We start from the raw sequence: 21,783 nt of genomic DNA on the forward strand, positions 1-21,783 counted from the left end.
GACAAAGGTCTAATATTCAGAATCTACAAGGAATTTAAAGGAATTTACAAGAATAAAAAACCATCTCAGTCAAAAATTGGGCAAAGGATATGAACAGACATTTCTCAAAAGAAGATATTTACGCAGCCAACAAACATAAGAAAAAAAGCTCATCATCACTGGTCATTAGAGAAAACTTTAGAACTTTTATTGGGCTTATCTGAATTGCTAGCATCATTACTCATGCACTTTCGGGGATTATTAAGTTAAATAAGGGTTATTTGAACACAAGCCATGAGAAACTGCAGCATTTGGTCTGATAGCTGGGACAGCTACTAAGTGACTAATGGGCCGGCCCTGCGTATACATTGAGAATACCCTGGAGAAAGGGATGATTCATGTCCTGAGTGGGATAGAACAGGACAGAGAGAGATTTCATCACACTACTCAAAGCAGTGGGTAATTCAAAACTTATGAATTATTTCTAGAATTTTCCATTTAATATTTTCAGAACTCTGTTGATTTCTGGTAACCGAAACCACAGAAATGAGAACCACATATAAGTGGGAACTACTGCAAGGATTTTCTTTCCAAAATTAACATCTATTCATCTTTAACATTGTATCGGATTTATTTTATTATTTTGATGTTAATCTTTCTTTTTAAATTAAATTACACATCTTATTTTAAAGCCAAAGATATTATTACACCATGGTGTTTTCTTCGATTATACTTGTTTGACTGAATGAAATAAAGCAACAGTGATATGGAGAGTGAAAAATTGATTCTAGACACGCTTGAGAGAAAAAAATCCTCAGGAATTGGTAAATATTGAATATGAATAAAAATAAAACAACAAATAAGAAATGATTCAAAGGTCTCTACACTGGGTGACTAAGTGGATATTTAATGCATTATTCAAAATAGGAAATATAGAAAGAAGAGCAGATTTTAAAAATTTGAGTTATTTAAATCAACTTCCTCAATGAAAAAAGGATGTAATTGAATGTTATAAATTCAGAAAAATTTATAAAGAAAAGATTGTAAGATAAGATCTTTCAAACAGCTGTATTATGAATATCATTTTATATTGCTTTAAATAACTGTGCTAAAAATTGATTTAGCTCAAATAATATGTGTATATATACATATCTGGAAACTGAGTATGTCCACACAATGGTTTTCTTAAGAATGCTAATATGATGGATATTATTTTAAAATAAACACAGGATTTTTGTATGTTTCCTTGAAGAATCTCTATATAAAGGTAAGTACCCTATATGTGTGTGTGTGTATCTGTCTCTGTGAATATATATAATACACACATAGCTAAAATAGAATATTTGTAACTTGTTTGATTTATAGAAAATAAAGTAATTCATTAGGAGCAAAGTTTTGAGAACAACTTGGGTAGGCAAAACAATTTCAACTGTGTAATCCCTGGCTCTGTCTCTCCTCCTCCTCTAACAAAAAACAAAATGTTTTTTAGAGGACTAATTCTTTTCTCCCTGGGAAGGGAAAGGAATTTGTCTTATTTCATGAAGGTAAATTCAATTTTATTAAATCATTGGTCTAATTTTGTGGTTTTATTGCATGTTTACTATAGATATCATGAGAATGAAATGAACGTTATTTCCTAATTTGTTTTGAACAGTTCAACCAAAATAGCTCGACAAACTGGTATATTTCAATTGGTAAACTGTGCCTGTTCTGGACCTTTTCCCTCAACTCTTATTAAAACACCCATAGTACAATAATCAGCTTTGGGCATTGAAAATGAAAACAATTGCCATTTGTCAATACTGTAAAAAATCAAACCAAAACACAACCACAAAGCCTTTGGAAACAAGAAGCAAACCTAATATTCAGGACTCAATTTAAGCAAAAATAAATAATGGTATGGTATTATAAAAATAATAAGAAATTCAGAAGAAATGCACACTCTCATCTTACAAGTGATAATATGCAAAGAAATGAAAAAGTGTTTATATGTGTGGATATTTTCTAATAGTAAATAGCACTGAAAGGTTTGTTGTAACATTACCACTAATAATTCCAGAAGAAAGCTAAGTTCAAAAAGAAGCAGACCTCAGTAAGTGTAAAATGGAAGATGCACGTGGACAAAGGCTTCTTTTGTAAACTCAGAATTCAAAAGGACTTGTGTAGAACTGGAAGGGTGTGCAGAGATGGTCAAAGCAATACAAAACAGCATCATCTCTGTGAAAAGATGTGCATGAATCTTACATGAATATTACTAAGTGAATAAAGCCAGTCTCAAGTGGCTGCAGACAGCGCCACCCCAACTACCACCCTTATTTGAACTCTCTGTACTTTCTGTCCAATTCTTCTGCAAACTTAAAATCTAACTAAAAAATAAATCTTTTAATTTAAAAAAGTCAGACTGATGACAGTAAAAACGATATGCAGATTACTGATTATAAATAGACAGGGAAAAATCCTTCTTAGGAAATGCAACATGGTACCCTGAGTTGGATCCAGGAACAGGAAAAGGAAGTAACTGGAAAATATGGTGAAATCAGAATAAGGTCTGTACTTTGTAGTAATGTACACACATACATTTTCTTAGTTTTGACACTGTACCACAGTCAATGTAAGATTTTAACATTATGAGATAGGGTGGAGGAAATGGCAACTGTGTACTATCTTTGCTATGCTCCTGTGTATCTTGAATAATCCCCAAACAAGAAATTATCTATCTATCTATCTATCTATCTATCTATCTATCTATCTATCTATCTATCTATCATTTATTATATTTTAAGTTCTGGGGTACATGTGCAGATCCTGCAGGTTTGTTACATAGGCATACAGATGTCATGGCGGTGGTTTGCTACATCCATGGCCCCGTCATCTGTATTAGGTATTTCTCCTAATGCTATCCCTCCCCAATGCCCCATCCCCTGCTATTCCTCCCATAGCTCCACACCCCTCAGGCCCCAGTATGTGATGTCCCCCTTCCTGTGTTTGTGTGTTCTCATTGTTCAACACTCACTTATGAGTGAGAACATTCAGTGTTTGGTTTTGTGCCAGTTCACTGAACCAAATGCCCATCAATGATAGACGGGATAAAGAAACTGTGGCACATATGCGCCATGGAATACTATGCAGCCATAAAAAAAGATGAGTTCATATCCTTTGCAGGGACATGGATGAAACTGGAAACCATCATTCTCAGCAAACACTAATGTTTTTTAAACTGGTGTTATACATGAAATAATTGACAGCTAGAATGAAATGTCCAACCATTATAGACCATATATTTTTTTGACTTTGATACCTGTATTGCAAGAACAAGACAAAACCCACTACTATACTTGCTCCCCGTGGGTAAAATTGTTCCTAGTTTTCTTTTGTCTTTGAAATATCTAGTGGAAAAAGCGTTTATACACGGCTAATGACGGATTCTCTACCACCTAGAATCAAGTGAAAACGAGATCTTTCAAATCCACTTAGTTTTACAGTTTGGGTTATATTAATTAACATGACAGCTTCCTATTTAATATGAATTATTGATTACAGACTGGCTGCATTGCATACTCCAAAAGAAAGAAAAAAGTATTATTAGAAAAATAAAGAAAACCCTAGTCTCATTAAAAACAATTTAACTCTTTTTTCCCAAACTATGTAGCTATCATTGAGAATTCAGTATTTAAGGATTTTATTAAACATAATGTTATGGGCCCTCTTATACAGGCAACCCTCTCATTTTTCCATTAGTTATATTTTATAGAATATTCTATAAATAATATTTAGATTCTTTCATATTGAGACATTTAATAATTACCTAAAAGGTTAAAAGAGGGTTACCCCATTCTATTGCTAAACATGTTACAGCTAGTTAACTATTAAGTCATTTTAATTTTTTGAATACAATATTTACCACTGCGGTGGATCTATGCTCTTTTTTGAAAAGGCATAAAGTCTACCTGTACTGGGTGAGGTTATTGAAAGATTTGATGGATCTCTGGTCTAAATCAATCTGAAATTCCAAACAATTATAAGAATAAAAATGAAGTCTGTGTAATTTAAAGAAATGGCCACCCTTTACATATTAAAAATCCTCTTTTTGTGCTGTACTGTGGCCACAGTATTTGATGAGAGATACCCTGTTCTTCTAAGATGACAGTTCAAAGTCTCTCTTTCCTGAGGATGTGCTCTAAAAGCAAGTTAATGTAAGTAACAGTTTATATCCATTTTGAATAAAGGCCCAACAATTTAACAATTAAAACATGCTTTTACCTTACTGTAAACATTTGGGATGCAATTAATGTTAATACTCATGAAGGTTTTCTTGTGTGTTTAAAGCAGGCCTATGGCCACAAATATTAGCTCACTGATTTATAAGTGCATTAAGGGGTTTCATGCTCTGTTTACTTCTAGCCACTTCCTATGGAACATTCCCTGATCTTGTGACAGATTAAACAATTTTTTCTCTCCCATTTAAACATTCTGGTAAATATATACCAATGTTTCTAATAAGAATCATAATTTTCACAAACGTTACATCTATCATTTCAGTGCTTTTCAAAGGAAATTGAACATTGGGGAAAAAGTGATACGGTAGACATTTCCTAAGGTTATTAATGTTTAAAATTCTATTTAAATTTCATGTTTCATTTCATAATTTACCTCCTTTTTGTCAACCAAATATTATGAGCACATTTTATAATTTTTTAAGAAACTACCAGTTTTTGATAGTAAGTAGCATACAATATAAAATTAATATTTAGAAAAAAATATTACTTTTAGCTTCTATATATCCTCTACTGCCAAATTCCTATAATTGAATCTGCCAAAACTTTAAAAGTACAGTATATGAATTTCTTCAACTGCCTGGAAGAATCTGTATAAAAATTTCATATTTATAGCTTGTAAATTTCCAGCAATTTAGAAATTATTCATAATAAGGGGGCCATGAAACACTTTCACATATTGAAATAGCACAGGAAATACCACCGAGTGTGTTAGAATATGTGTTATAGATGCAGATATATATGTAGACATCTACATAGATATTTTCATGCCTAGATGTATGTGTGTGTATATATGTATATGTAATAAATCACATCTCTTTTTCAAAATTCATTTAAGTTCTGTCCTTTAAACTTTCAAAAACCCAAACCATTTAAATTTATTTGTAGGCTAAACCCTTAATATTAATGTAGCACATTGGTTCTTTAAGTGTGATCCTTGGGCAAGCACCATTAGCAAGGTAATCATAATTCTAAGAGTGGTATCCTGCAGGTGGTCTGATGTACTCTAGAGCTTAGGAAACACTGATCTAGGAGAAACAAAGACAGGCATCACTTATCATCAATCACCTATGAAACCATGGAAATTAGCCTGGAATTAGCTACCTCCTTTCTGGCCAGTTGACTCCCTTTCTTAGAGAACAGTAGCATGAGTCACCTGGTATCTGTAACCTCCTTTCCGTACCTTGTTAGACCTCTTTCTCTGATGACTTTGGTAGACGTTCTGATCTTTGCACCTCCAGTCTAAGTCCATGGAGTAATTCCCTGATTCCCAGACTTCTTAACAATTTTGCATTAAGATAGAACCCAAACCCTTGGCATAATGTATGAGGCTCTTCATTATCCAGTCTATTACTCTAACTCTCATTTATTTTCTTTTTACTTTCAGAAATTTTATCACTTACACATTTTCTACTCTATTTTCAGAATACATGGGCTATGATTCTCTCTGAACACGTAAGGTTGTTCAGTATGTGCTTTGTGTGGGGGGGGCACAGTCATGTATACTTGATGAATTCCTACTTAACTTTAACGTGCCGCAATATTCTGCCATAATCATCACTGACTCCTTCCAAGCAGAGTTGATGACATACTCCTTGTAATATTACCATATCTATTGTGTACTTTCATTCATGACTGCCATTGTATATAGTTGCTGGTTTATGTATTGGTATTTCCCACTAAGCTTTAAGCTTTCCTGGGAAATAGTTTACTTCTCTTACAAGATATAGTATAAAGCAGTGGTGACGTGCATTGCATGGGGAATCACAAATCTGGTTTCTGATTCCCCATGCACTCAGAAAACAACAGTTTCCATTCCTGATGTTTTTACTTACTGGATTTGTGAATGTATTTAATCTGTTCAATGTATTTAATTTCCTTTGGCCTTGCTCTTCTCTCTTGTAAAACTTCATGGGATTGTTGTAGAGATTAAATGAAATGATATCTCAAAATCACTAGTAATACTATATAGACCACTGGAGAAATATTAGCTATTGCATTGTTTGCATCTCTCTTGCCAACAATAGAACCTAGTACATAGCAGGAGCTAAAGCAGTTATTGAACAACAGAGTGAACAAATTTCAATATACTAAAGATTCTACAAACCCCTTATATGCCACATAACCTATTCAAGATTCAATAGGTTCCAGAAACTAATATTATCTCATATACTTTCACTCTGAAATAAGGCTGATACCCTGAACCCTCTCCTAAATATTTGCCACTCCTAAACTTTTCTTTGAATCAGATTCACTTATTTCAGAAAATAGAAGTGTTTATTTTCGAAGAGATAATCACGAAAGCAAATTTCACCAAAAAGGTTTCCCTGGGGATTATAAAACTCTTTTGTTCTGTTTTATATTTTAGTCTCTAAAATTTGTTGAAGGACTAACCTGTTACTCTAATTTATATTATTAAATTGTTTTAAAAGCTACTATGAACATCATATATTTCTGTGAAAAGAATCCAATAAAAAATTAATGATTACTTTAGCACTTCATAAAGCACAAAATAAAGCCAACAATTTAGAGATATTGTAAATCTTGAGGATTTACTGGCTAGAAGATAACATATCTAATCCTTCTGTTTTAAGACTAGTTGTACAAAAATGATGTACTGTTTTTAAAGATCTCTAAAAATTAATTGGTTTACACAGAAATTGAAACTATGTGATATTTGTTTTTAGTTACAATGTAACACTGAAATGTACTCTTTCAATGCAAGCAGGTTTAGATTAATAATTGAATTCAAGCTAAAATCAATTTCTAGTTGTCAGAAAATTAGTTAAGAACCTTTAGTCATCAAGTGACAGCTCAGTCCCTGGATCATAAATCAAGTTATGATGAAGGAATACACATTCACGAGAATGGAAAGCTAATAATTATCCTCTACAACCTGATTTTTCTCTTGCGCTTATGAAAGATCAGCATTTTTCCCCTGCTGAGGAAAGTAGTTCTATTTTGTCTGCTGTGTCTCAAGATTTGGATGTTATCTTGGGTGCTGCGACACAGGACACTCAGGTGAAGTGGTCTTGAAATTCTATGAAGTATAATTGGATAAATATTAAATCACATAATCTAAGTCCTTTCTTGGCACTGTCTACAGACCGAGACAGAGGGCAGAAATGAAAAGAGCACTGAACCCAGACCCAGAAGGCAATGATGTGACCTTCATCAAGTCACTGAGCCTATTTAAGCCTCAATTGCTTGTCTGTGTAATTAGAATATTGCACTAGACGATAGTTGCTGCTGCTTCTGCCACCTCTAAAATTTGATTACTTGTTCTAATATATTTTCCTGCTCTAAATAGGGTACAATTTTGCTGCCGTTAATGGAAACGTGAAGCAGCTCCATCAGCAAACGTTTTCATAGAATTCTACAGATAATGTTTTTATGGCTTATTTGCTGCCTTTTCAGTAATCAGGACAGGCAAATTTCTATTGAAATTGTATTACTAATTCAACTTAAAAATGACTACCTTATACATCTGTCCAATATTAAGGATACAGATTACATATGGATTCAGGGAATTTCTGGACAAGCACAGTTTACCAAATTAACTCCTATCACCCACAAGATTTAAATCCTATTGAAGACTTTTGAGTAAACCTATGAAGTGTGTGGCTATCAGTTTTCTTGAGATTCCATGGCATGAAACAGTATCCAAGTGTAGACCATCACAAATGGCTAAAATTCTTTTAAAACATGGCATTCCCCCCTCCCTTCTTGAACAGGCTACACTGTTTCTCTGATTGCTGGATTCTTGACCTTGTCACGTCATGTTGAGAAAGGAGGTAGTCGTATAAAGATGAGCTTATTCTTATAAAGATGAGCTTATTCTTAACCTTATGCCCAAAAGAATATTGACTACCATACAGAAGGGACATGTAAGCACTTCTGCTGTGAGAGAACCTTCTGTCCCCAGCACACACTTTTTTCTTTGTTTGTTTTGTCTTCCTTCATTTACTAGATAATTTTCAATTTCACTGAGTCCTCTATAGGTCCTACAAGTTACTCAGTTTTCCAAATATGACTTCTCTTTGTTCTGTGCCTTTATTATAAATATAACTAATTATAATATAATTAATCAATAAAAATGAAAAGAACACAAAGAAGATTTGATTTTAAAGAATATCCCTTTCTGGAGTCTTAACAAAATTATACAAGTTCTACTTTATGCTAAATCATCAAGATCTATATACCCCAAAAACTAGGAGGCCCATTCTAAGTCCCTTTAACCTGTAAAGGGAACTTTTACAGTGCTCTTTCTGACTCTTATTTGTTCTCCAATTGCACTGTCCTCCCTGATTATCTGCTTAAAATGTTGTCTTTGACTGATGTGTTTTAGGGTGGCACATAAATTTAATCACAATCTGGTCCTAGTAAATTTGTACGGACAGCTAATAGTCATTTCTCAGACAACCTGATGTTCTAGTAACTACCTGACAGGGGCTTTCAAATTCTGTATTCTCATTTTCCTATCACTTAATTCATTGTTTTTTGTCTTCGGGTTTTACTGTGATCTTTTATCATGAGCAGTGGATTTCAGACATACAAATACTCTATAGGTATCTGTAAATATTGAAGATACTACATGCCGTTTAAACTAAATTCCGAGATTACATGAGAGAAATCTGATGACTTGGAAACAAATTTCTATGACAAATTTTCGAGAATAGATTTCCCAAGTTGCCAAAGAAACACGTCTTTTCTCCTGCTGTGCGTTTACTGTAAAATCCAATATTTGAAAATACCCATAGTTATATTCATGATGAATCACACACAGTGCTGCATGTAGAGGTTGAGATGAACTACAGCCCTGAATAAAGCAGCAGCTGAATATCTTAGTAAGTTCTGTGTGCCTCATTACACCAGATAATGGTTTTCTAACACAGTGGCCCCAAAACTTGAGGAGCACCAGAATCCCATGGACAGCCTATTAAAAAGCCTATTGCCAGGCCCCATCCCCAGGGTTTCTAACCCAACAGGTAGTGATAGGGACACAGAATTTTGCATTTCTAACAACTATTGTATACAAGTTAAAGAGTAACAATTTTGATCTGTTAGTTTATATATATCAAACTACCTTAGACACAGAATTAATAAAAATAATGTGTAAACTTAGGCATACTCAGAAAAATCCAACTGTATCAGACCCTTTGACATTTTTCTTCTTATGTCACATGTAATGGAGATGAATGATTTTAGCAACTACCAAGGAATCGCAGATACTACATTGGTAATATTTTGATTTATATAATAATTCCTCAATCAACTGAGCAGGAAAAAAGTGATGGTAATCTGTAAGCTGTTAAGGATGCAGGAACACTTGCAGTGGTTCATAGTGTACATATCATAGCCATTAGGCATTCTCAGGCTCAATGACTATCATTTGGGACATGGGACTTATATAAAAAGTATATTACACCATAGTTTTTGTAGACTCAATTCAATTTCTTTTTTTAATCTTTCAAAAAAAATGAAGCACCAGAGTGTAATAAGCCTAGGGTCAAAATAAGTAAAAATTGTAATAAAGGAGACAATATTTTAAACAAGCAAAGCTTTTGTGTGAATTATTTTTTATAAATTCTTGTTTTATGCTTAATGGAATGATACAGTTGAAACTCCTTTTCATTAAGGTATTTATCTTATTTTTACATTCTTCATAGAAAAGAACTCTTGGAAGCTTGAAAACATAATATTTAGTCTGAATATACTGTATAAAATATTAAAGGAACAGGACATTTCTTAGTAATGCACAAAGCTATTCAGTGTGCCATACACTATTTTGCATGTTTCAACACATTTAATATATAACGAATTGAATAGGAAAGCCATTCTTTTAAAATTATGATACCTATATTTTTGGTGACTTTTATTTTAATAACTACACATATTTGACCGGAAAATGTTCTCATCTGAAGTTGCACAACAAAACAGAGCTTAGTGAAAAAGTTATTTGTTTTAAAGAAAAAAATGTTATCAATATGAGAAACTACCAGAGGCAGAATTTTGTCTTTGATTTGAAATTTTTAAAGCTACTTTAAAAAGCAAATAAAGAATCATTATAGCAAATATTTGAAAGTTTTAAACACTCAAAATAGAAATTAAAATTATTTGATGACATCTTAGCTTTTTATTTAACTTTATTGTTAGTACATGTTGGGCAATGATCAGAAAGCACAGGTGAATGTATGAGTAAAGCTGGAGGAAGTAAAACCCATGCGATTATGTTTGAAGTCTCCTTTATTTTAAATCCCACTAAGCTTACGTCAAATTAAAATAAACAAAATATAGTACATGCTGTATTTTAAAAATTCTAACCCAGTCTTCCTAAACATAAACACCTTTTTTGATTAAGAGAACAGAATTCACACAGAGACATAATGTCAGCAACAGAAAAATCACCTCTATTTTTTTAAAGCACCAAGGTAACATTTTCCTTTTTATAAATTAAATCTTGCTAGAATACATTCTAACTTAGCTGATTTCTAGCACTTGTCCACATTTCCCCCTTTTTTAAGAGTGCATTTTGTTTCAAGAAGAGGTTAAAAAAATCGGTAAGATTTTTGCCACGTTTTTCTAATTTAATCAGCCATCTCCCCTTAAAAGGTCAGCATAATAGGTGAAAGTGACATACATAAAATGGAGTCGAGCCAGAAAAATTTCAAGTGACCAAGAATCACATACCACATGTGTCAAAAATTTTGATTTTCCTGGACTGATCATTCAGCATATGAAGCAGAGCCTCGACTGTGATTCATAAAGGCAGAATCCCAGGTGGTTATTGTTGACAGCCAGTTGTCAAAATATCCTTTCTGCATTTGAAACCCGATTCACAAAGTGAAAATCAGAAATCTAGCTGGTAATACTTTTAGAATCTGAGCTTCCCAAATGCCAATCATTCTAATTTTATAGACAAATAACATCATACTGTAAAGTAGAAAAGTAATGACTTATTTTATAAAGTATCTTTATTATTTTAATTCCTCTCCATACTTATTCATTTTAAACAGTTCTGTGATTTGCTCAATGGGATTTATTTACAGGATTCTCACTTTTTCCCCTTGAAAACAATCAACATAATTTTTAATATGAAGCTATCTCTATGTAGTTCTTTTTTCAGTTAATCTTCCATTCACAGGCCAGTTCTATTTCCTAGATACGTTTAACTAAATATGTCTGCTAGCACAAAAGACAACATAATATATTTAATATTGATATATTATATATAGATTATACAATATATATGTGTTTATACATAAGAATTGTACTCAGTTTTATGCCACTAAAAGAGACAATGAAATTCCTAAAAGACATTATTTCAAATGATGTAATGTAAATAATCAATTCTTTTCAAAAAACGCAAAAACATCAGTGTTAGCTTTCTTATTTGGGAAAGCTTTTATTATTCATTTTTAGATAATTGTAATTAATGGGCAATTAATATAGGGACAGCAAATGCTGAGAATCAAGGGGGGTTTCATGAAATGGGGATTGGCCTCACAGAGCTTACAGTTTCCTGGACAGAATAAAGACAATCAAATGATCGCATTAATGTATAACTGCAAGCTGTGAATACACAACAGAGAACACCCATAAGAGGTACATGAGCTTGTCAGGTGTTATGTGCTGGTATAGGGGTAAGAGTCATTTAGGAGGTGGTGAGGCAGGAGGGTAGCTTGTGAAAAGGTCAGGAGGGCTCTATGAAGAAGTGATATTTGACTTTAAATCTGAAATATCAGTATCTGAGAACATTCTAATCACGATCATTTATAAATAAACCATATACCCAATTAACATATTTAAACGGCTTCAATGTTTAAGTTGGTTCAAAAGTAATTGCCATTTTTGCATTGTTGAAATTTGCCATTTGATATTGGAATACATTCTGAAATAAGTGTGAAATATACATCATTTTAATGCACATTTTCTCACTTTGCTTTTTTTTGAAATGACTTATCTGCTATTTATTTTATCTTTATTTTAGACTATGGAAAAGATGTTAGACCAAAAGCAAATTCTAGCGATTTTCTTACTGATGTTCAAAAAGGGTTGTAAAGCAATGGAGACAGCTCACGACACCAACACGTTTGGCTCAGGAATTGCTGGTGAAGGTGCAGTGCAGTGGTGGTTTGAGAAGTTTTGCACAGGAGGCCAGAGCCTTGAAGATAAGGAGTGTAGTGGCCGGCCATCGGAAGTTGACAAAGGCCAACTGAGAGCCATCATCGAAGCTGATCCTTTTACGACTACACAACAGGTTGCCGAAGAAAATGCTGACCATCCTGTGGTCGTCCAGCATTTGAAGCAAATTGGAGTGGTGAAAAAATACGAAAAGTGGTGCCTCATGAGTTGAGCAAAAGTTAAAAAAAAAAACCACAAAACCTGTTGTTTGAACTGTCATTTGCTTATTCCACAAAACAATGAACCATTTCTTGATCAGATTGTAATATGCGATGAAAAGTGCATTTTATACAACTGGTGATGACCAGCTCAGTGGCTGGACCAAGAAGAGGCTCCAAAGCACTTCCCAAAGCCAAACTTGCACCAAGAGAGTCACAGTCACTGTTTGGTGGTCTGCTGCTGGTCTGATCCACTACAGCTCTCTGAATCCTGGTGAAAGGAATTCTCAGCAGCTAATCGATGAGAAGCCCTGAAAACTGCAGTGACTGCAGCTGACATTGATCAACAAAAGGGTCCAGTTCTCATCCATGACAGTGCCCAATAGCAGGCTGCACATCCAATGCTTCAAAAGTTGAACAAATTGGGCTACAAAGGTTTGCCTCATCTATCATATTCACCTGACCTCTCACTAACCAACTACAACTTCTTCAAGTATCTTGAGAATTTTTTGCAGGGAAATCGCTTCCACAGTAGAATGAAGCGGAAAATGCTTTCCAAGAATTCACTGAATCCGGAAGCACCAACTTTCATTTTATGGGAATAAACAAACTTATCTCTCATTGGTAAAAATGTGATTATTGTAATGGTTCTTATTTTGACTGGTAAAGATGTGTTTAAGTCTATTAATACTGGGTTAAAATTCACAGTCCAAAACCAACTTTTGCAACAAGATTGTATGCAAACTTTTGTCTGCGCGGATTAGATGGAATAGGAATCCAGTGGCGTCAGAGGCTCTGAATTGAGAAGTGGCGCCTCCTTGGACGTACACAGTTGTGCCAATTTTCCTTCTCCCCAGTCCAAATTGAAGACACCAAGTGTAGACTGAGTTTTAGGAGACATGTAAATGAATTTAGCAAAAGAGTTTGGATTAAAATGGGAGAACCTCAAAGCTTGTCTGTTTTAGAATAAGAAATGATATTTATATGGCTCTTTCACATGATATATATATATATATATATATATATATATATATGTAACATATATATATATTCTTACTTAGAAATATTTCGTTTGCTCATGTCTCATTTTCTATAAAGTGCTGTGACATATGAATTACTCTAATTCCTTTTTTAGAAGTGAAGACAAATATTTTTTCAAGATTAAAAAAACAATTTTTAGAGACAGAATCTGTCTCTGTCACCCAGGCTAGAGTGCAGTGGCTCAGTCACACCCCACTGCAGCCAGGAATTCCTGAGCTCAAGGAATCCTCCCACCTCACATTTCTAAGTAGCTAGAACTATGGGTGAATGTCACCACTCCAGGCTAATTTCTATTTGTTTATTTATTTATTGAGGTTGGGGGGGGTTTCTATGCTTGCCCAGGCTGATCTTGAAGCCCTGGCCTCAAGTGATTCTCCTTCCTTCATCTCCCAAAGTGCTAGGATTACAGGTGTGAGCCACCTGGTCAGTTTTTGATGAATTGGCTTACATCTGATTACATAATCAAAAGTGGTAGAGACAGAACGGAAATGTATATGCCTCAATTCTAACCAAGGTTCTTAACTTGTTTTACTATTATTGTTGACATCTTACTAAAACAGTGAAAAAGACAACCTGGCAAATATAAATAACATCATAATATACAATTATGCTGTAGCCATAACGTCCATTTAGAAATTAGAATATTCGACCAAAGATAAAACTTTGTATCCTATCAGGATGCCTTTCATTTGAAAGTATGAAAAATACTAAGAGTGGCTGAAATAACAAAGAAGAGGCATTCCTTCACATACTTCAGTGGTTCAGTGATTATCGGTCACATACTGGTTTCTCTTATGCTCACTTGGCTCTGCCTTTCTGGTCCTGAGAGAAATGCAGCTGCTGCAGACCCTGAGCCTACAAGGAGCGAGCCCAAAGGGAGGAAATGCTGAGCCTCTCCCTGTCTCTCTGTCAGGAGGAAAACCTTTCCTAGAAATCACTGAAATTCTGCACCAGGCTCATTGGCTTTGCCTCTTGTTGCTTCAACCAGTGTATGCCAAAACAACTATCATGGTCATGATTAGCTCTCAGATGAATCAATATCACCCCTTGGAGTCGCAGAGATTTTCCAGGAACACCAGGGTGGGTGAAAACTTGAACAATATCTGTTTTTCTCCCATTAGCAAGGAGCATCCAAAGAACAGATATTGGGTGGGCAATTGACAAGCTCTGTATTTGCTAAAATCATGTTTTCATTTAAGTGCATGTTCACTGCTAAGACATCAATACATACCTAAAGAAACCTTGATTCCACAATTGCTGATTCCGACATTTCTTTCTATTTTCCACAAATAGACATTGCTCGTTTCAGACAGTGGTTTTTCTATACTCCCTGAATGCTGCCACTGCTCACTCTCTTCTTATTGGAGTTTCTTAAGTAAGTCATGGCTCGTGATTTCTTTGGACTAGTTAATCAGGATATCAGTACTATACTACGTGAAAACCGTGTAGCTCAACTTTTCTTAAATTTCTCCTCCAATGCATTTATGTAATGATATGCAGTCTAAAAGTTGGCTTGATAGATTGACACTATCAATCAATGAATCAATCAATTTAAGTACAATCAATTTAAGAGTCACATGTAAGCAAAAGACTGTTTTTCTAAGTTGCAATCTAACGATTTCTAGAAGCTTTTATATGTGTTGATGTTTCTCAAAATCAAATATCAATATTAGAACTATTGAATTATTCACCTAAATTTCTGAATATAATTAAGCAAAGGATTTAAATTGTATTATAATTCCTAGTTTGTTTGTTTTTTGAGACGGAGTTTCGCTCTTGTTACCCAGGCTGGAGTGCAATGGTGCGATCTTGGCTCACCGCAACCTCCACCTCCTGGGTTCAGGTAATTCTCCTGCCTCAGCCTCCCGAGTAGCTGGGATTACAGGCACGCGCCACCATGCCCAGCTAATTTTTTTTGTAATTTAAGTAGAGACAGGGTTTTACCATGTTGACCAGGATGGTCTCGATTTTTTGACCTCGTGATCCACCCGCCACGGCCTCCCAAAATGCTGGGATTACAGGCTTGAGCCACCACGCCCAGCCCATAATTCCTAGTTTTTAAGGCCAGAAAAGGTGTCTGCTTCTGTCTGCTGAAGGCACCAAATATCATGCCAGATAATATCAGTGTCAAATAAAACTCTTTCATTGAAAAATGAATTGCTATTCATGACATCCCCAAATAATTTCAGTTTACAAATTTGAGTATGATTTTCATGAAATGGATCACTTATTTAACTTCTAAAATTTATATTTCAACAGATTTGGAATTTAGAGCTTCCGATGAGAATAGGATTGGAAGTTAGAGAAGGAGGGGCAGTCTCCCAAATCTTAGTAAGGACAGTTCCTAATTCTCTAAGTAGAGGTTCTCAACGTAGGCACTGTCATTTTCGAGCAGGTCATTCTTTATTTTAGGGGCTGGCATATTCATTGTAAGATATTTAGCAGTACCCCTTGTCTGCCCGACTAGATGTCAAAGTGCCTCCTGTCCCCAGTCGTGATGGAAGACTTCAGGCATTGCCAAATATCCTCCAGAGGCAAAAGAAAAATAGCCTCTTTTCTTACTCACTTAACCTGTTAAAAACCACTACCACAAATCAGAATGAGCATTTGCAGTGATTACGTTATAATACCATTATGATTTTTTTCTCTAAAGTTTAGTCATATTTAATTTAGCCTCCAGTCAGATGCACCGCCAGTTATTAGGGTTAATTAATTAAATAACAAATTCAACGGCATTCCAGCACTTGTCTTTTTTTTATGGAAACCTTTCAGTAAGGCGATCACAATGGTTGTAAGTATCTTTTCTTAAAAAAAAACAGAAAACTAATCTATCCTTTTCATTTAAAAATGAAAAAGATGAGGTAATAAAAATAATTAATTGAATCTAAAGGCACAAATATTTGACATGCCAGGCTATTAAATCTAAAACCTAAACTTACAATACAGTATTTTCACCCAATAATTTGATCCATTTCTCAAAAAAAAACCCAAGTGACATAACATTTTCTAAATCTGCACTATGTATTCCTTTATATATATTATGGTTAACATAATATGTGGGAATTTAAAGGAAATATACACAACATATCACTACAGAACAAGTCACATCATTTGATTTTTTTTGGGGGGGTTCTCTTTTCTCCCTGTAAATAATAATGATAAGCTTGAAGAGAATGACCAATATTTTAGGATATTTTATGCATCAGAAATAGGAAAACCACAGTTTCAAGATCTACAGAGGACAGGTCCGAGCTCTCTCAGGCAACAGTACACCAAAGGAGAAACTGAACACTGTTGACTGCGGAAGCTGTGAGAGATTCCTAGGCAACGAAGAGGTAGTAAATTGGACCATAGACGGGAAATGTCAAGAAGTAATTTATCCAGAGGAACGTTTCTCAAATATAATGTGGTAGAAAGTCACCTGTTGAGAAGCACATTCTGATTCAAAATGTCTGGAGCAGGATCTGGTGGCCTGGATTTCTAATAATCTCCCACATGTTGATGTTGCTGGTTTGTCCCCGAGCCACACTTTACCCAGCAAGGTGCTAGAATACCCCACTCTCTACCTCTAACACAGATCTGGAAGTAAAAGTGCCAACTCCATTCCGTCACATCATCTTTGAGATTAACAATCGGGACTTCATTTTCCCCAGTTTTCAATACATAAAGATGTGTTACCATTATATCTGCTTTAAAGGAAAACATAAGCCAGGCTGTTGCTGTGAAATATAAGATAATTTCTTGTTGTTTTTAAAAATAAACATTTACATATCTATTAGTAAAATGTTGCTGTAGTTTTTGTTTTTCTTATATCCTGAAGCAGCAGGTTCTCCAGTATATTACTGAAGAAGTGATGAAATATTCAAATTTCTAAAATCAAAATTAAGGTAAGGCCTGACATTTAGATGATTAGTTTCAAATGAGTTTTCCAGCTCAATCTTGAATTTTGATTCATTCTTTATGACAACCTAGCCTGTGCTTTCATCCTAATCATTTGATTCCTTTTATACCTCTTGGAAAACCAAATCCTGGCTTACTTCATACTCTCTCCTCTCAAGTAACTAATGAAGACTTGATTTTAGGTTTTGGCATTTTGTCAAAGTCAAGGTGTGTCAGGAAGAGAAGCAGATACAAAGATGACAGATAGATGAAGTATCTCTGATGGAAAACATCCGCCTGTGAAGAAGTTGGTAGTATCATTAAAGTGTGTATATTTAGTCACAAAAATCTGAAGACTAAGCACCAATACGAAGTGGAAGTCGTTACAATCTCTTGAAAGGGAGATTATCATAGAAGGACAGGAATACATAAATTTGTTCCTATGACAAATATTTTAAAATAGCACTTTGCGTATTTTACAAGCTATACTTAGAAACAAAAAAGGTATGCTTGGGAATTTATTACACAATTGTGTAGGGACAAGAGATTTCCAAATGTAAAACCCCCATTTTTTTAAAAAATAGAAGAAAAATTTTCTCTCAGAAAAGGCTTATTATAGTCATTCAGAGCACCAATTTGTATCCGGATTGATAAAATTCCAAAGCTATGTAAAAAGTTTAAAACTTAAAGACAGCACCAAATTTTTCTAAATAATATTCCAAGTTTTAAACTGATCTAGGCAAATTGTAGACATTTTAAACAAATAAATTAAGACAACATAGGTTTATACTGTTGACAAATAAATTCTACCTACTTGGAAGAGCAGTTACCAAGGTTGGCATTAAGGCTATGACTTTGGAGATTACATCTCCAAATACGCACTTTCTATGTTACCTGAAATGTAGTCTAATTAATTTACCTATTCTGATCACATCACAGAAAGTCACTCTTAGATCATTGACATGATGCCAATAATTATTAAATTATTTAATCAGTCCATTCAAGCAACTGATAAATTCAGAAGGAATACAGTCTTCAAAATTCTTAGCTCCATTGGACACAAATGTCAAGCTGTGTTACTCCATATTGAATACTCCTATTAATATAATTTGTCACCAGAAGTACAAGAGTTCCTTTAGAGAATACAATAAATTTATCTGCTCTCTAAGAAAGGTAATGGAGAAAATAATGTTTCCTTTTGATGGTTTATTGAACTCACCCCATGTGATGGATAAGAGATCCAGCCCAGCTCCCCTTGAATTGTTTTTGAATCCAGTAGATTGACTAAAAGAAAACAAAATACACAAACACAGTTCATAAAAGTGAATTATTTATATTTGCTTCTGTTGAGTTCACATTGCCTGTTGTTATTGTTGCTCAAAAAACTTAATTTTCTTTTCATTATAAGGCTATAAATAGTATAAAAAGAAGGGAATTACAAAAGATACACCACAGGGAATGTTAAGAGACTGAAAGTTTCTGTGTCCTTTTAAACTGTTTGCATTTGTTTACAAGGATAGGTTAATGTTCAATATACTGATAATTTCTGATATGATAATTCCAGGTTTAAAGAGGAAACAATGAAAATACAAAATGGAAAACAATATTAATGCTAGCATATTAAAATAACTTTAAAAATATTAAATTTGATAAATTTACATATGATTCCACAATTAATTCATTTCTTAAATATGTTGCCACAGTGAATCAATATACGTGTTTATTTATATCTAATATGGCACTTTCATATTGTCCCTGGCTAATACTCAACATACTCTGTAATATGTATATTTTTAAATGTATTCATTATTTACTTATATGTAACAAACAAAAGCTCAACTACCAATTTGAGGAGAAATCAAAGTAAAACTACGTTTTATAATAACACCTGTGTAAAGTTTTACCCATTTAAAGCAGTTATTTTTCCTCAAAGGCTTAAGTGATTTTACTCAGAATTTGTGCTAGTTCTAATGACTTTTAATCAATACTTGTAGACAAAAAGTAAAATGTAACATGCATATGGTTGCATTTTGAAGATATTATTAAAAGAAAATGAAACATTGTGTATTTTTCACACAGAATATTAATTTGTAATGGCTTAGAAAATAAAATATAAAACAGCACTTCGAATACAATGAATAACAAAAGGTTCTCTTTGATTGTCTATCTGACCTATTAAATAATGGAAACTATGGTTTTACCTCATCTTTCTTCTAAATTAAAAAAAAAAAGAATCTCATGATTGCCTAATGGAAGATGTGAAGGAAGATTACATAAACTAAGCATGCATTATTAACGTGAACCAGACCATGAAAATCAATAAATACAATAGAAGAGAATGATTTTCAGGGGTTACGTATACACACAAACCAAAACATAATGTAAATAACATACACTGTACAACATATTCCCATGTTGTCAATAAAGTGTTCCCTGATACATGAAAAGCACCATCCTTTTGAAAATCATCTCAACTAGTTTTATTTTTTTTTTGCAAAGCAAACTTTAATCTTATAAAATGTTAGAAAAAATAAATTACACATTTGATAGACATTACACTTCCAAATTTTCAAGCAGCACTAAAATTTTGATTACCTGGGTAGATGATAAATACATTAGGTGAGTATAAGTAAGGCTATTGATCATTATAATATGAAAGAAATACAATTCTCAAAGTTAGATTCTTTAAGGTTTGCTAGTGAAAGATAAACATAAACTTTATCTTTTGCATTGTAATTTCTTAATAATTAAAAAAATTTTTCTTTCAATAAATTAATCCTAATGAGCAGTAATTGTATTTAGATTAAAACAGAAGATAGACAGCTGCTGCATGGATTACATAGTATAATTTCCATAATTGAATTATTTCCCAGGATATCAGTTTGGAAATTAACAGTGTGCTTAATTATATTGCAATTATCTCTCAAAAATAATTAAAAATCCTCTACCAATTAATCAATGTTATAGATTATATTTCAGATCAGTGTTAGAGAAAATTTTTGAAACTATGAAAATACTTTCTCACCTTTAAATTAAATAATATTACCAACATTCATTCTGAAAAAAGGTATACCTAATTTAGTTGTTAGTTGTGTCAAACAATCATTTAATTCGTCTGAGCTTTATATGGGATTTACATAGTAGAGATGACCTTGCCAGTATGCATCAGGGGTTTAATGGCTTAAGGTATCATTGTGTTTAGATAATAATTGCACATTACTAAATGAAAATTATGTTACTCCATATGCTAAGATGAATCATTAGAGAGAGATCCAAGATGGCTGATCGTTAGCAGCTCGGGATTGTGGCTCCCAGTGAAAGCACAGGAAACGAGAGGACACCACACTTTCAGACAAATTTTTGTTGCTCATGGACGAGGACATTCCCAGCAGAGGAGCCCCACGGGTCGCCGCCACAACTCTTGTGGCTGGTGCAGTGGTTTCGCAGGTGCCTTGGCACGGCGGTTTTTGGTGCAGAGTCAGAAAAGCACCGTCAAACTTAACGCCACTCTTTTAGCTGGTGCAGTGGGTTGCTCAGATTCTGGTGCTGGGAATCAATAAATTGGACGTCCACTCAGAAACCTAATTAGAAAGGTGGTAATTACAAAGACGACAGATGGATAAATTTATAACGAAGGGAAGAAACCAGCCTAAAAAGGCAGAGACTACCCAAAATCAGAACGCGTCTCCCTCCACAGGGGATTACAGTTCCTCATCAGCAATGGAACAAGCCCTCATGGAGAAGGACTGTGTGCCATTAACAGAAGTAGGTTTCGGAAGGTGGATAAGAAACCTCTGGGAGCTAAGAGAACTTGTTCTAACCCAATGCAAACAAACTAAGAACTTTGACAAAAGGTTTGATGAAATGCTAACAAGAATAGACAATATAGAGAGAAAAATAAGTGAATTAACGGAGTTGAAAAACACAACACGAGAACTTCGCGAAATATGCACAAGTTTTAACAGCTGAATTGATCAAGCACAGGAAAGGATGTCAGAGGTTGAAGACCAACTTAATGAAATAAAACGAGAAGACAAGATTAGAGCAAAAAGGATAAAAAGAAATGAGCAAAGTTTCCAAGAAATATGGGACTATGTGAAAAGACCTAATCTACGTTTGATAGGTGTACCTGAATGCGATGAAGAGAATGAATCCAAGCTGGAAAATACTCTTCAGGATACTTTTCAGGAAAACTTTTCCAGCCTAGTAAGGCAGGACAACATTCAACTTCAGGAAATACAGAGAACACCACAAAGATATTTCTCAAG

The 21,783-nt window shown here is 34.0% G+C and overlaps 1 protein-coding gene across 4 annotated transcripts in view; it reads right to left on the reverse strand.

Moving 5' to 3' along the window:
- Nucleotides 1-21,783, reverse strand: part of EPHA3 (EPH receptor A3) — a 384,770-nt gene that overhangs the window by 343,988 nt on the left and 18,999 nt on the right. For all 4 annotated transcript variants that reach the window (XM_078358560.1, XM_078358558.1, XM_002761290.6 and 1 more), the window contains exon 2: nucleotides 18,735-18,799. In XM_078358560.1, coding sequence (XP_078214686.1) covers nucleotides 18,735-18,799 — 65 coding nt within the window. The remainder of the gene's footprint in view (nucleotides 1-18,734; nucleotides 18,800-21,783) is intronic.

This window comes from Callithrix jacchus, chromosome 21 (assembly GCF_049354715.1).
Source record: "Callithrix jacchus isolate 240 chromosome 21, calJac240_pri, whole genome shotgun sequence".
Classification (NCBI taxonomy): Eukaryota; Metazoa; Chordata; class Mammalia; order Primates; family Cebidae; genus Callithrix; species Callithrix jacchus.